Source organism: Octopus bimaculoides, chromosome 20, assembly GCF_046866305.1.
Source record: "Octopus bimaculoides isolate indiv1 chromosome 20, ASM4686630v1, whole genome shotgun sequence".
Taxonomy (NCBI): Eukaryota; Metazoa; Mollusca; class Cephalopoda; order Octopoda; family Octopodidae; genus Octopus; species Octopus bimaculoides.
The window spans coordinates 27,960,394-27,976,964 of record NC_142947.1 but is presented as its reverse complement, the minus strand read 5'-3'; the positions used below and the strand labels follow the sequence as shown (position 1 = coordinate 27,976,964).

The 16,571-nt window shown below is 36.0% G+C and overlaps 1 protein-coding gene across 1 annotated transcript; it reads left to right on the top strand.

The window, feature by feature from the left end:
- The first annotated feature begins 260 nt into the window (after positions 1-260).
- LOC149131653 (protein CFDP2-like) lies at positions 261-1,088 on the top strand. The gene has a single exon (XM_089338667.1). It carries the CDS (start codon positions 261-263, stop codon positions 1,086-1,088), a length of 828 nt encoding a protein of 275 aa, XP_089194793.1.
- Positions 1,089-16,571: the final 15,483 nt, after the last annotated feature.

The window sequence follows — 16,571 nt, the reverse complement described above, 5'->3', positions numbered from 1 at the left end:
CATGACTCTGACATAAGACCTGCGGCTCAGTGGTTACTGATGATGTTGACTCGTTCTTCTTTTCGGATTATGGTTGCTGTTGCTTAGTGAGTAGGATTGACTCAGTACACAGCCTTTCTTTTAAAAAATCTTCTTGCACAGGTATTTCCCGATAACAACATTGATTGATTGATTGATTAAACTGTCTAACTAATTCATGAATGCTGATAGTGCTCTCAACTGAATGGCTGACTGTAGCCTTAAAAAGCAAATAATCAATGATGTACCAAAACAGTATAAAAGTAAATGGCAGTAAGGACTCTGGAACCACATCAGATGAAAGGGTCTGGCCCGGCAGGGGCTCCAAAGCATCACAGTCTGAACCCGGCCGTCATTATGCTACTGTGATAGAACCAAATAAAATATTGAATATTGGCTGTAGGAATGTACGGACACTGCTTGATCGTGAGTCCTCTGAATGTCCTGAACGAAGGACTGCGCTTGTTGCGAAGGAGCTTCGACGCTATGATCTTGACATCGTTGCTTTATCTGAGACGAGATTAGCTGGAGATGGTCATCTTACAGAATCTTGTGGAAAATATACATTCTTTTGGAAAGGGAGGAATGAAGAGTTTAGAGGAGAGGCTGGAGTGGTATTTGTTGTTAAGACTACTCTTGTGAACAAGTTGGAAGAATTCCCAGTCGGGATTAACGAGCGTCTTATGTCCATGAGAATTCCTTTGGTTAAAGGAAATTATGTGACCTTGGTGAGTGTGTATGCTCCAACTATGTGCTCTATTGATGACGAAAAAGTTTCTTTCTACCATGCTTTGAAGGGCATTATAAGAAATATCCCTCGGGCAGACAAAGTCATCGTACTGGGTGACTTTAATGCTAGAGTGGGTAGGGATTTTAACACATGGACTGTAATTGGAAAGCATGGGGTGGGAAAGTGTAATAGTAATGGCATGCTTCTGTTGCAGATGTGTGAGGAGTTGCGTCTGTGTGCTACCAATACCATGTTTCAACAAAAGAATAAATTTGAGACCACATGGATGCACCCTGCATCTAAAGAATGGTATATTCTGGATTACATCCTTGTTTGGTAGGATATGGGCTAGAGGACTGGAGAGATACAGTAATGGTGGTCTTATATAAGGGAAAGAGCAACGCGAATGATTGTGGTAACTATAGGGGAATATCATTGCTTTCTGTCGTGGGAAAGGTTTTATTCAGGGTACTTCTGGATCGTCTGCTGAAACACGTTGCAGACTGTGTTCTTCCAGAAAGTCAATCTGGCTTTCGTGTAGGACGTGGCGCTGCTAATGTGATCTTTTCAGCTAGACAGCTTCAGGAGAAGTGTGTGGAACAGGGTCTGGATTTATATCAGGTTTTTGTCGATCTGACAAAAGCCTTTGATACCGTTAATAGAAATGCACTGTGGAAAGTCCTCCAGAAACCTGGTTGTCCTGAAAAGTTCCTTGCTTTGGTTAGGTCTTTTCAGGAAGACATGAAGGGTAAGGTTAATGTTAGAAGTAAAATGTCGGAGCCTATCTCAATACAAAATGGAGTGAAACAGGGGGATATTCTGGCACCGACCCTATTTGCCATATATTTTGCGATGGTTTTCTGTATTGCATTCAGAAGCTGCAGATATGGTGTTTACATCCATTATCGAACCTCTGACAGCATATTTAATATCAGGTACTTTGCTGCAAAAACAAAGGTATTTACCTCTATCATAAGAGACCTTCTGTATGCAGATGGTTGTGATCTAGTAGCGCACACAGAGATTGATATGCAACACATTTTGAATGCATTCTCTGATGCTTGCACTGCCTTAGACTTGACAGTCAGTCTCAAGAAAACTGTTGTCATGTACCAACCTGCCCCTGGTAAGCAGTATATTGAACCAAAATTCTATGTGTATGGTAGAAGACTTGATGTGGTTGATCAGTTTGACTACCTGGGAAGCACTGTTAATAGATATAGCAATTTGGATAAGGAAATTCCATGCAGAATTAGGAAAGTAAGTGATGCTTTCGGAAGGCTAAAAAGGCGCCTCTGGAGTCGGCGAGATATATGCAGGAACACAAAGATAAAGGTGTACAAGGCATGTGTGCTCTCTTCTCTTCTTTATGCCTGCAAGACATAGGTCACATATCAATGCCACCTTAAACAACTGGAATGCTTCCTTCAGATGTGTCTCAGATAGATTTATGGCATTAAGTGGGAGGACCACATCAGTGATCTTGAAATATTGGAAAGCTCTCGGTGTTAAAGTATAGAAGCTCTTGTGTTAAAGCAAAGGCTCAGATGGAGTGGTCATCTGGTCAGGATGAAGGATTCAAGGATGCCAAAACAACTCTTTTATAGAGAGTTAGCTAAAGGAGGTATGAGGACTTACTGAAAGCTTCCTTGAGAGATGCTTGCATCTCTCCTGACACATGGGCGGGCATGGTTATTGACCTTAGCTGGTGGAGAAGGATTGTGCACGAAGGGACAGCTACTTTTGAGAAATCTCGAGTTGTGCATGAGAAAGTAAGGAGGGATGTCAGGAAGAGCATCGCTGTTGCACTTCCAGATAGTAAGGGTCTTCCTATGACACTGACATGCAATGTCTGTGCAAGACCCTTCCTCAGTAAAGCTGGATTCAAGAGTCATCTTCGTAGTCATAAAGTGAGACATGATTGACAACCAGGCCACTGGTGGTGGTGCTATACACCATACTAATCATATCTGTCAGGTATGTAGAAAGGAGTGTAATTCGGCAGGACGACTTAAATGACATGCAAAGGTACATGAAGTCCAGTTACAACCACAGCTGGCTATTGCCAGTAAAGGTTTTAGCTGCCAATTCTGTACAAGACTGTAGATCTTTAGCTAGGCTAAAAAGTCACATTCGATCACAGCAGCAATAACAGTTAAGCCTCGTACAATGGCCATACTCAATAACGAGGGGGCAGCCATCATGTATGTATATATGTATGTATATAAATGTATGTGTATTTTTTTAATGTTGACAAATAACATGGAAAAAATAAATAAATAGTTACCAGGGTAGCAAAAATTCACATAAGTACCAAGATGTAACAGCCTACTTATAAAGGTAGAAATTCCAGGTTTTGGTAAAATGTTTATCTATGTTATAGATAAATAAATAAATGGAGTTAAACGCAGGTGTTATTCAAATTTTTATTCTTCTGACATATGTTTCGAAGAAAACATTGGTATTGTTCCAGAACGGAATAAAATGATATAAAACAATACAATCTCCTCATCAGGGAAAAAAAGAAAAAGAAAATGCATCAATAAGATATTTTAACTGAATGTGATTGCTGCATATATGATGAAGGGAACGCTGATATGTTATTAAAAAAAAAACATTAATTCATATAACGTCAAAGGCAATTTATAGAAGGAGAAGGAGGAGGAAGAAAGAAATTACTAGAAAACTAAATGGAGAATCTAGTACAATAGGTGAATAGGAATAAAGATTAGGCATGAAAATAGATATATTTAGTGGAAATGAAATGTAAGAAGACAGTTAAAGGTCGAATTTTATAGACTATATAGATGAAATGAGCCCATGCTTTGCAACTGGTCCTGATGGCTTCTCAAATATTCTCCTGAAGTCATGTAAGCAGGTTTTGGCAAAACCACTGCAGATGCATTTCCAGTTTCCTTGCAAGTGGTAAATTTACTAAAAAGCTAAAAGAAGGCATTATATGCTCTATCCACAAAGGTGGAAACGGGGTAGAGGCCAAAAACTACAGGCCAATCTCTCTGACTTCACATATCAGTAAAGTCAAGGGGTGAATCATCAGAAAGAAGTTGATAATGTTCCTAGAAGAAAATGACCTACTATACAATACACAGCACAGCTTCCATCCAGAAAGAAGCTGCCTCACACAACTCTTACCTATGACTAGGTTTTGAAACAGCTGCGTGACCATTCAGATGTCAGCAAAATATAGCTTGACTTTGCAAAGGCATTTGATAAGGTAGATTATGACATGATATGTCATACGTTGCAAGACTTTGGCATCACTGATAAACTAGGAGTATGGCTGCATGACTTCCTTAAAGACAAGTCAGGTAGTTGCAGCTAATGGTGCTCTTTCTGAGGAAACTCAAATCCTAAGTGGCATCTCCCAGGGAACTGTTCAGGGGCCATTACTGTTCCTAATAGCCCTCTTAGACATACCCACAGTCACTCGGACAGCCACTGTCACTAGCTATGCAGATGATACAAAATTATCACGGACAATAAAAAAACCAAGATGATGTCGCAAGCTTACAGCGGGACCTGAATTTGATATATTATAAGTGGGCTGAAATAAACAATATGCAGTTTAATGCTGGAAAATTTCAAGCACTGCATCATTAACTCATAAATGCATGACATCCTGCATATACAGGACCTGAATCACTACAATCCCAGAGTCACGGGTAATGAAAGTCTTGGGGATCAGTATGTGCAATGATGCATCATTTTATATGTACATTACCAAGATGGCAGCAAAGAGCAGACAACCGGCAGGATGAATACTGAGGTCCTTCAAGACCAAGAAACTATGTTGACCCTATAGAGAATCTTTGTTCTCAGCCACCTGTACTACTGCTCCCAGTTACGGTCACCACATAGTGCCAAACTAACAACAGAGCTTGAAGCAGTCCAACACCACTACACTAAGAGGATTGAAACAGTGCAGTGGATGAGCCACAGGGACAGGTTGAGAAAGCTCCACCTCTGCTCCTTGGAGCAAAGGCATGTAAGATGTGCAATAATCTACATATGGAAAACTCTAAAATGGCTAGTACTTAATTTCGGCATTATATTGTACCAAAGGTACCATCCACTCCATCTAAATCCAGATACCAGGTACTGCAATAGTCTAGGGTTCAAAGGCCCACTGCTCTTCAATCCCTGCTACAAAAGTTAAGAAATCTGCATAAAGTATGAGTAGAAGTTTTCAAAAAGGAACTAGACATCCTCCTCTCCACAATACAGGATGAACTAACAGTCCAACATGAGGTGCATACAAAGGCAGCAGAATCAAACTCAATTATACATTAATGGGCCAACAGCTGGGACAAAGGCACATACAGGAGTGGTGATGTGAAACACCCCAGGTTGAGGAAATCAGAATGACCACGTTGGTGCTCCAGTCACATGACTGTTAGGGTTAGTGTTAGGGTTAGTGTCTAGGGTTAGGGTTACGGTTAGGGACTGATTTCCCTAACCCAAACTTTAAAACCCTAACCGTAACCGTAACCCTAAACCCTAACCCTAACCCTAAAACCCTAACACCGTAGTGAAGATCGTACGGGTGTTAATCTGAAAAATTACCAACAAACCAACTATACACACGTACGAAACAAGTATGATAATAGTAATTTTTCCTGCGTCCATTTTTCTGGAAACTATGCATTAATGGGTCAAGTTTAGTAGTAGCTTGTTTAATCAGTTCAGCTAGTGGTATTTTGATGTCGTCATCACTGTTTTCAACTTCTGTGTCTGTGCTTTCAGGTTTTTGGGTGAGACCAGTGTAGCGCCAGCAGTTAGAAATAGCAGATGGTGTCACAGAGTCCCAAGATTATTTGATGTGTTGAATAGCGTCAGTTAGGGTGATGTTATAAGTACTGCTTTCGTCTAGTTGAGTGATTACCTAGTCTAACTGATGCTGTTCACATGTAGTTAGATTTGAAGTTGTGAATTATTCCGACGTCTAGGGGTTTATGTGGCACGTTGTTGTCGGTGGGAGAAAGTAAACTTCTATGTTGGTGAGTTTATCGGGTATGTTGTGTCCAGGGGCATTGTCCATTATCAGTAAAAAGTTTTGTCGCTGAAGTTGCATTTTCTTATCAAGATCTTTCATCCAACTGCTAAATGTACTGGAGTTCATCCAAGCGTTGTTACTGTAGTTGTAATCTACATATAGTTTGTAGTTGAAATTCTTAAAACATCGGGGTTTGGACACTCTTCCAATAAGAGGTCGTAGTTTTTCGCTGCCATCAGCATTACAAACTAATGTCACCGTAAGTCTTTCGTTTTGCTTTTTGACGCCTTTGGTAAAAAATTTTGTTGTAACCGATTTTATTAGGTAATTGGCGAAAAAATAAACTTGTCTTGTCGATATTAAAAATATTTCTTGCTTCAAATTTCTTCATTTTCTTGGTTCAAATTTCTTCATCGATAACTCATTACTGCTGTAAACCAACAGTAATGAGTTATTGATTTGTACCGGCACTTTCACTGCTAAGAATCTGACATTTAATTGAGTATCTCAGCTTAAATCTATGAAGCCAGCCATTGGAATAAGTGAAATCTGTTATATTCAATTCTGGACCATATTCAATTCTTTGCTTTGTTTCTCATCTAATAAACGTAAACTTAGCTCTTACTATCTAAATACATACAACCTTACCATAGACCTACACAATGAAAACACTAACACCGATCGCAATAACATATCTAATACCCCACGCCCAAACAACTTAAACATAGGGCGCACATTTGAAACCAACGCAAACACTAATAGGCACACTGATACTAACAATACTAATTATATTATAACCACTACAGCTAGTAATACATATACTTCAACTACTAATAGGAATAGCAATAATATTAATACTAGCACCAACAGCAATATTACCATTACTGAAAACAGTACTATTGTTAACACTCCTACTACAAATGCAACTATTAATAGCCGCACTAATAACATCACTAATACCACCTCCTCTACCACCGCTAATACTAACACTATTACCAATGATACTGCTGCTGCAACTACTGCTGCTGCAACTACTGCTGCTGCAACTACTGCTGCTGCAACTACTGCTGCTGCTGCTACTACTAAATTTAGCCTGTTATTAGATGAATCCAATGATATATTGATAAACAAGTTGTTAGGATTGTTATCGTATATTATAGTGACACTCACAAAAAAGTGGTACATACATATCTCAGTATCCGAAACCTATAAATGGTCCTCTCATTCTTCAACAAGACAAAGTGCCTACAAACAACTTTACCTTGCTATCAATGATAAAGAGCAAGAGCCTTTGAAGATCGTGAATTCTTGTACAACTAAGTGGCTGTCAATAGAACCAGCAGTAAATAGAATTTTAAGCCAATGGTTTAAATTGTAAACTCACTTCCAAACTACAACTACAAAAGAAAAGTGCTTTACAGCACAAACGCTACATGAAATGTTTTGTGATTCTAGGAATGAACTTTACCTTTTATTTTTGCATCCAATTTTAAAACATGTAGAATTGATCCTCTTGATCCAGATGGCAGTGTTGCCAACATGTAGAATTGATCCTCTTGATCCAGTTGCTTCTATTGAAAACTTTCTGGATCCTAAACCAAATTTAAGCTACAGGTTCGAGAGAAAGATAGCAGAAATGATTACCAAGAAGACTGTAACAGCCACGGAAGAAAATAATATTCGCAAAAGAGCACAACAATTTTTACTCTGCCTTTATAAAGAGCTCAAGCATCGTTTGCCAGAAAATATTAATACACTGAGGAATATCAAATGTTTTTCAGTAGAGAATATTTTGCCGCATTTCAAAGAGCCAGTTTTACCTGTCTTAGAAGCAATGCATTTAAATGAAGAAAAGATTGCTTCAATTGAAATTCAGTTTAATGACATTCATGTAGTTAAATGGACAAATATGTCTAATACTGAGGCACTCTGGCTGGAAGTCTTGGAATATAAAGATGCTACTGGAGGAAATCCTTTTAGAGATGTTGCAAATTTTGCCATTAATCTATCGACATTGCCAAACTCAAATGCAGAAGTTAAGCGGTTGTTCAGTAGTATGGGTGTAATCAAATTAAAATTGAAAAACAAAATGCTTCTTCCTATGCTTAGATCAATACTGTCTATAAAATATGGCCTGAAATGATATGGCAAATGTTGCAAAAACTTTGATATTCCAAAACACATAATTAACAAGATTGGGACCTTAAATGTATACAAAAGTCAAGACCTAGGCACTGCAGCTGAAAGTGATCAAATTAATGAAATTCAAGAAATTATTTCTCAATGCTGAATATAATTAAAGAAAGTGAATAAAAATGTAAATAAAAATTAAGCTTTTTGATATAATTAGTCTTTAGCATTTTTTTTGTCATATTCAGCATTTTTTAGCAATCTTTTGATATTTTTTCTACTGAAATTTAGCATAAAATTCTGATTTTAAGTTGACAACACTGATATATATATATATATATATATATATATATATATATATATACAAGCAGAGATACCCGGCGTTGCCCGTGTTATATGCAATTGAAGGATGAGACTTTTCTCTTATATTTCCTGTAAGGAACTGGAATAGATATGATTCGAATTTCATCAAAATTGCACATGAGGGTTCTTTCCCTCTTTACACACCCTAAAAAAATTCTAATCATGAGACATGTATCCCATACTATTAATCTTTATGCACATATTCCAAAATTTCAGAGCTCTTGGATCTGAAAAATGTAGAAGTTAAGGCCCCTATTGGGGTGGGTGTGTTAATGTCAAGCAGAGAAGTTGAATTGTTGGGAATGTTTTTAACTTGGGTGTAATATGTATTGTTTGAATTTCTTTGAAATAGGAAATATATATATGTTCACTGGGTTTGTAAAAGAGAGTAAAGCTACAGGAAACCAAAAGACGAATGATCACGATAATCAGTCGGCTACCTGAGCGTAGTCGTTATTACTCCCCAATGTAGGATTCCTCACCATACAGGTGACAGGCACAGCTGTAAGATGCATTACGGAAGGGCATGGAAGGGCATGACCCAATTGAAATAAGAACGTGTGACGTTTGGAGTAAAGGGAAATGAAAGTGTCGCCTCTGGAGTTTGCAAATGACTACTATACCGATAGGTAACTGTGCAGACAAAATTTACAATCAATAAATGTCTTAGAACAACCAGTCACTCATCTGGGAAGGCCTTGAAATCAATGTTACCAACTGGGGACTATGTGTGACCCAGTGATAATAAAAAGTGGAGGCAAAGATGCGTCTCATTTTCTTGACAATCTATGCACCACATTGCAGAAATCACAATGTAAGTATATCTGAAAAGATAGTCTTACACTGTTGTACCGTTGAATTACAAATAATGCTCATCTGTTATCTTCGGGTGACCCTATAGGTTCCAATAGTACAACTGTATTCGTCTTTGCTTAGGAAAAATGAGTAAATTGTGGGTGTGAAGTCCCCATGAAGGGGTCTTTGTGACTTCTAAGAAGAAATTTTAGAAATATTACTTTATTTGTGTGTAATCTGTATGGTTAAAATTCCATCAACATCAAATATATATGAATTTTCATGGTGGTTATGGCCGTTATGCATTGAATATAATTTCTAAATTTCATAAAGATCCATTCAGTACTTTTACGTAGTTTTGGATAAAAAAAACAAATGACTAATGTGTGCGTTTGTGTGCATGTGTATGTGTGTGAGTGTATATATGTATAGATATCTGTATGCATGTATATATGTGTATATATGTGTACATATTACATGTACATCTATATATACATCTACACATATGTATATATATACATGTATGCATATAGATCTATATCTCTATATATATCTATACATATACGTGTACATATACGTGTACATATACGTGTACATATACATCTATATGTATACATATACATCTCTCTCTCTCTCTCTGAAACCATTAAAGTGAAAGTATCTGTCATTATAGTATCGAAATGTGATTGTTTCAGTTAGTGGAATAGTTTCATTTTTAAAGTGAAAGTATTTGACATGAGTGTTTTTGTTTCACTTTTGACACGTAATACTTAAATAGTGGAGGAGATATTATGTTGCTGTGGACTCGAACTATGCAAGAAGTTAAACATTTTTTTTGACTAAAACACAACCGGGACCCTAAGTAAGGCACGTGTAAAATTTGAATGAAATTGGTTGTGTAGTTCTCGAGTTTTAGGGAAACACACAGACAGACAGACAGACAGACAGACAGACAGACACACATTCTCATTTTATATATATATATATATATATATATATATATATATATATATATATATATATATATATATATATATATATCTGTGTGTGTATATGTATGTGTGTATATGTATATATGTATGTATATGTATAAATGTATATATATATGTCTATATACGTATGTATATATGTGTGTATATATATGTATATATATATATATATATATATATATATATATATATATATATATATATATATATATATATATATATATATATATATATATATATATATATATATATATAATTTTTCATAGAAAACTATGTAATCGTTACCAATATAGCAGGAGATTTCACCGCAAAAAAATCTAGATTTGACTCCTTAGGGATCGTTCTCCTTGTTTATATATCCAAAGTTTTAATTTTTTTAATTTAAGAGAGAGATTTGACGCTAATATCCATTATTAATGTAATTTATTCCTATGTCAACATTTCTGTATAAAGCTATATTTGACCGTCAAGTTTAAGTCAAACATATAATTTGCCATACACTTCTTCAGGGAATAATCTTTTAGAACAAACAAACAAATCAAACAAAAAATCAAAATTTGGAGATCAATACCGTATTTCTAGATTTCTTCCATATTTAAATTTATCGTATATATATATATTTGTGTTTTTGAGGTGGTGAATGTGGTTGGCTAGTGTTGTAGATTTGCTGTGTTTGTCATATCTAAAAGAGTGAAGGTGGGCTGCATAGCGTTGCTTGAAATTTTTAGTTGAACCTATGTATGCAGCTGTAGAGTTATGTAGCAGTTTGGTTACAGTGCATTTATATATTACGTTATATCTTACGCAATGCGTTTGCAGCAGGCAGATTGTCCCGGAGCAACAGTTACAAGTAGATGAAACTTGGAAGTTGGGTTCTGTGGTGGATGAGGCAATATTGTTGGAGGATATGTTATATGAGGATGTAGAAGAATCTAGATCAATGAAATCATAACTGTTGTAGTTATTATTCCCTCTATTGTTATTATTATAGGATATAGTAGTATTATTTCTGGGTATATTAGTGGGCTGGGATCTATTATAGTCGTGTTCAAGTGTACGAGTGTCAGTGTACGTATATGAATGTCTATGTTAGGTATATGCGTGCGCTGAGTGCTAGTATTACCATAGTTATAGTTGTGTGAGTTTTAATAATAGAGTGAGAGTTTATGTTTATTAGAAGTTGCTATAATAGATTCGAAGCTAGGCGTGATTGAATAAGACAATTTCAAAGTGGATCTGTTAAACATAGAATGGTATTTATGTTGTCGGGGGAAGTTAGAGTCAAGTATTTTGAAGAAAGATTTAGCTAAGTTCTTAGTGTTAAGTGAGAATGGGGGGGGGGGGGCGTACCACAGTATAGAGCGGCCACCGCTTTTTTTTTGGGGGGGGGGGGTTCTGTGTACATTGTAATCTAATTATTTAGGTGGAGAGGAGTTATCCACATTTTTGGTGTTGCTCATTGCTTTATTTATCTTGGATTTATCCCTAGTGTTATAAGTGTGTTTGTTGGGGTCTGTTGGAAAATGTGGGTGGTTGGTTGCGGTTGTGATGATTGGTATGTCTTTGGGATGTGATTTGGGATATAAATTGTTTAAGTCTGGTGTTATGGATGTATTTTATTTGTTGGGAGAAACCACTAGCGGCGAGAGCTTGATTGTAGTATGGAGCGTGATTGTTGAAGATTTCCTCTGAAGAGGATAGATCAGATATGCGGGTTGAAATACCAATGACTATGTTATCGAAATTAGATTTGTGGTGATTAGAGTGTACGCTGAGGTATTTCAGGTATTGGTTAAGTTTATGATAGGGGGAATATTGTGAGTTTGACAAGTTTAGAGTAACGTCTAGAAAGTTAGCAGTTTTATATGCGTTTTCAAATGTGATGGATAGATTTAGATTAGAGAAGAATTTGTGTAGATCTTTTCTAGTCCTTTCCAGAGAAGATTTATTAATGGACTTGGTAAGTAGTAAGGCGTCGTCCCTATATAGACCTCTTCGGATATTAGGGAAATGTGAGCGCAGTTGGTGAAGTATATATAACCCAACTAAATCAGTGGCCTGAGCGGAATCGGATGATCCCATGGTTACATCGAATAAGTTGTTACAGTTATCATTATGTTGGTTAGCTCGGCACCAGAGTTTGTTTTCAAAGGATATAAGTGTTTTGCGTGCATTAAGTATCATGTTGATTTCTAGTGGGGTTATGTTAGTAAAATTCCTAGCGAAAAGAATAACCTCATTTAGAAGTTTAAGAGAGATAGAGGAGTAGTAGTTGTTTATGTCAAATTGAAGGAATGAAAAAGAGTTTTTGTTATCTAAGGTGTGAAATCATGTAATGACCTCCCCAGTATGGTCCCATAGATTTGCATTTAATTTTTCTTTGACAACAGGAATAATTTTGTCCAGAATATTTTTGCTGACCCTTCCGAGGTCGGATTTGGTAGGCATATTAAGCGTATTGAAGGTTTGGTGATAAAATCCTTATGATTTTTGAGGTTGAAGTGTGGAGGTGATGGGCAGTATGGTTCCGTTCTGTCGTCCACGTGTAGTTTCCTCATGAGTTTGCAGTGGATGGTGTTGATGTCATTTAAAGTAGATGTTGATGCTAGCTTGTAGGATCTGTTGAGCTCGTTTGTAATGAATTTAATGTACTCCTCTATGGTAATGGGATACATATTTCCTGTTTTATCAGAAAATATGTGTAATTTGGGGGAAGTAGTAATCCGTTTTATAATATGCGATAGTCTTTTTTTGAAAGGGAGATCTGAATTTTGAGAATTTAATATTTTTGATTAAATCTATCATATCCGCTTCGAATTTTTCGAGATGTGTGGAGGATTCTTATATAATGTGAGGTTGAAGTTGTTGTTGCTTAAGTCATTCCTATATTTTTGGTTATCGTGGAAGAAAGCCTTCCATCTCATTCGTCGGATGAGGTCCCTAGTTTTAGCAAGAAGGAGTATAGAGAAAGTTTTTTGTGAAGGAATAGGAGTGTCTTTAAGGGAGAAGCCAAGGAATTCTTTATCCATTATTGAAGTGTTGCCTGTTATAAGTGCTAATAATAGCAAATGATAAAGGTTATGAAGGGTCTCCGATGAAGGGATACATTGGATTTTCCCTGAAACAGCTGTAAGACTTTATACATAAAATATAATTCTACCTTTGCCATTGGTCTCTTTATCTTATTCTTTTTTTATATATATATACACGCTAATAGACACCCATGTTATATTCCCCACTCACGTTGCAACCACGTCAGGGGCAAAACTAGTCGGTATACAGCACTTACTCGGTATTACCTGTATCTTTAGGGTTTGGTTGACTCCAATACCCTTCATAACCTTTATATATATATGTATATATACCAACCTAAATTGGATGTATTGCTTAGAATACCTTAGACTACAGTGAATGTTCTGAGAAATTGTTTTGTATTAATAACAAGCATTAAAAAGCACAGAGTATGCAGGATGACAAAATTTTTGTCAGCAGTAGCAGATGACACCACTGCATCACCTGACTTCATCATAAATTGCAGATTTTCAGCAGCATAGTCTTCACTAGCATTGTTATTGATGTTGTTGTTGTTGTTATTCCCAGCCCCACTCTGTAATGAAACTGGTAGCAGTGTGGGGGCCCTTTTGCTACCTCCTTATTGAAGCAGTTTCCATCAATAACTTTTTCCAAACAAAATTTGACAAACCTTCAGAGCTGATGTAAACATGTCAGAAGAAATTGATGATGATGATGATCCTTTTTATTATAGGCACAAGGCCTGAAATTTGGGTAAGGGGACAGCTGATTACATTGACCCCCCAGTGCTTCACTGGTACTTAATTTACCGACCCTGAAAGTATGAGTGGCAAAGTCAGCCTCAGCAGAATTTGAACTCAGAACGTAAAGACGGACGAAATACCACTAAGCATTTTGCCCAGCGTGTTAAAGATTCTGCCAGCTTGCCACCTATAATAATAATAATAATAATAATAATAATAATAATAATAATAATAATAATAATAATAATAATAATAATAATAATAATAATAATCTTCTCTATTATAGGCACAATGCCTGAAATTTGGTGAGAGGGAGCTAGTCGATTACATTGACACCAGTACTTGACCAATACTTGTTTCATCGATTGCAAAAGGATGAAAAGCAAAATTGATCGCTGCAGATTTCAACTCGGAATGTAAAGACAGGTGAAATGCCACTAAGCCTTTTGGCCAGCGAGCTAACAACTCTGACAGCCCACCACCTTAATTGTAATATTAATAATAGCTGCAGTTAGTGATCATTGTTGTTGTCCTCCGTATGTATATAGGTATGTCTATGTATGTATGTATAATTCATATTTTTTTTTCCAACTTATCCTATTGACAACCTTTTCTACTTAGTTGACAGGGTAACAACATGCTAGTTGCTCTGCTAATAATAATGCTGCATCTAGTATTGTATGTAGTACACATACATATGTTATATACAAACTTTGTGTGTGTGTAGTTTTGCAACCTTTGTTGTAAATTTTTCATACTATCTCTATCCGTCTCTGATTTGTAATCAAATACTTATAAAGCATTTTAGTATCATTGTTTCAGCCATCTGTCTCTTTTTTTCATTCCTCTTTCTCTCATTTGCTTCAGGTCTACTGATGTAGTAAAAAGACATTTTCTTTCCATTACTCTGTTGCTCTTGGTTACACATTTAAATCAGATGCTAGTGATATTCAATATCTTTAACAATGGCTTTTAGTAAGGACTACTACTACCACCAATACCACCACCACCACCACCACCACCACCACCACCATCACCACTACTACTACTACTACTACTACTACTACTACCGATTATTATTATTATTATTATTATTATTATTATTATTATTATTATTATTATTATTTTTATTATTATTATTATTATTAAGGCATCATCTTTCTTTACGTTCTCAGTTCAAATTCCGCTGAGGTTGACTTTGCTTTTCATCCGTTTGGAGTTGATAAATCAAGTACTAGTTGTGTACTGGGGTCAATCTAACCGACTGACTCCCTCCCGCCAAATTTCAGGTATTGTGGTTATAGTTGAAAGGGTTATTATTATTATTATTATTATTATTATTATTATTATTATTATTATTATTATTATTATTATTATTAAGGCGGTGAGCTGGAAGAATTTTTAGCACACTGGGCGAAATGCTTAGCAGTATTTCATCTGTCTTTACGTTCTGAGATCAAATTCCATTGAGGTCGACTTTGCCTTTCATCCTTTTGGGGTCGATAAATTAAGTACCAGTTGCGTACAGGGGTCGATCTAATCGACTGGTCCCCTCCCCCAAAATTTCAGGCCTTGTGCCTAGAGTAGAAAAGTATTTCGTCTGCCATTACGTTCTACCAAGTTCAACTTTGCCCTTCATCTTTTCAGGGTCGATAAATTAAGTACCATGTATGTATGTATATATGTATGTATGCCTGTATATATGTGAGAGTATAGTTTCACTGTAGTAGATTCAATATGAAAATGAAACCATTAAAGTGAAAGTATCTGTCATTACAGTACCGAAATGTGATTGTTTCAGTTAGTGGAATAGTTTCATTTTTAAAGTGAAAGTATTTGACATGAGTGTTTTTGTTTCACTTTTGACACGTAATACTTAAATAGTGGAGGAGATATGATGTTGCTGTGGGCTCAAACTATGCAAGAAGTTAAAACCGGGACCCTAAGTAAGGCATGTGTAAAATTTGAATGAAATTGGTTGTGTAGTTCTCGAGTTTTAGGGAAGCACGCAGACACACACACACACACACACACACACACACACACACACACATACATTCTCATTTATATATATATATATATATATATATATATATATATATATATATATATATATATCGATAGATGACATTGACTTTTTTTGGCAATTTCTTTACAATGTCACAAAATTACAGATATTTATATAGGGGGAATCTAAACAAATAAATCAACTTACTTCTGCGCAACTCTTCTCAGTACATATATTAATTTTGATTGCACCCCATCACCTGGGAGATTTGAAGACATTTCAGCATTGTATCATTTCTGAATGTATACTATCTAATAATAATGATAATGATGATGATGATGATGATGATGATAAACTGATTGTGCCAATAAACCAGATATTGTGGTAAAAAAATCATTTTGACAAAACATGTCTGCTCATAGATTTGTCAATTCTAGTGGACTGCAATGTTTCTGTAAAATTATTTGAAAAAATAAGTAAATCTTGATATAAAAGTTTCAAAAATGTAGTATCTAAGAACAACAGCTGTACATGTAATCATCGAAGCCTTGGGAACAATACAAAATAACACTCTTGAACACTATGGCCAAATACTAGGAAACCACAATGTATCAGGACTACAGAAAATTGTTCTCATAGGTACTGCCCACATCTTAAGAAAAAACATTGTCAACTTCTCTTAAAACTCTATGAAAACTGAAATATTATAAATTAAACAGATTCTGACCTCCTTCACATATGGGTGAAA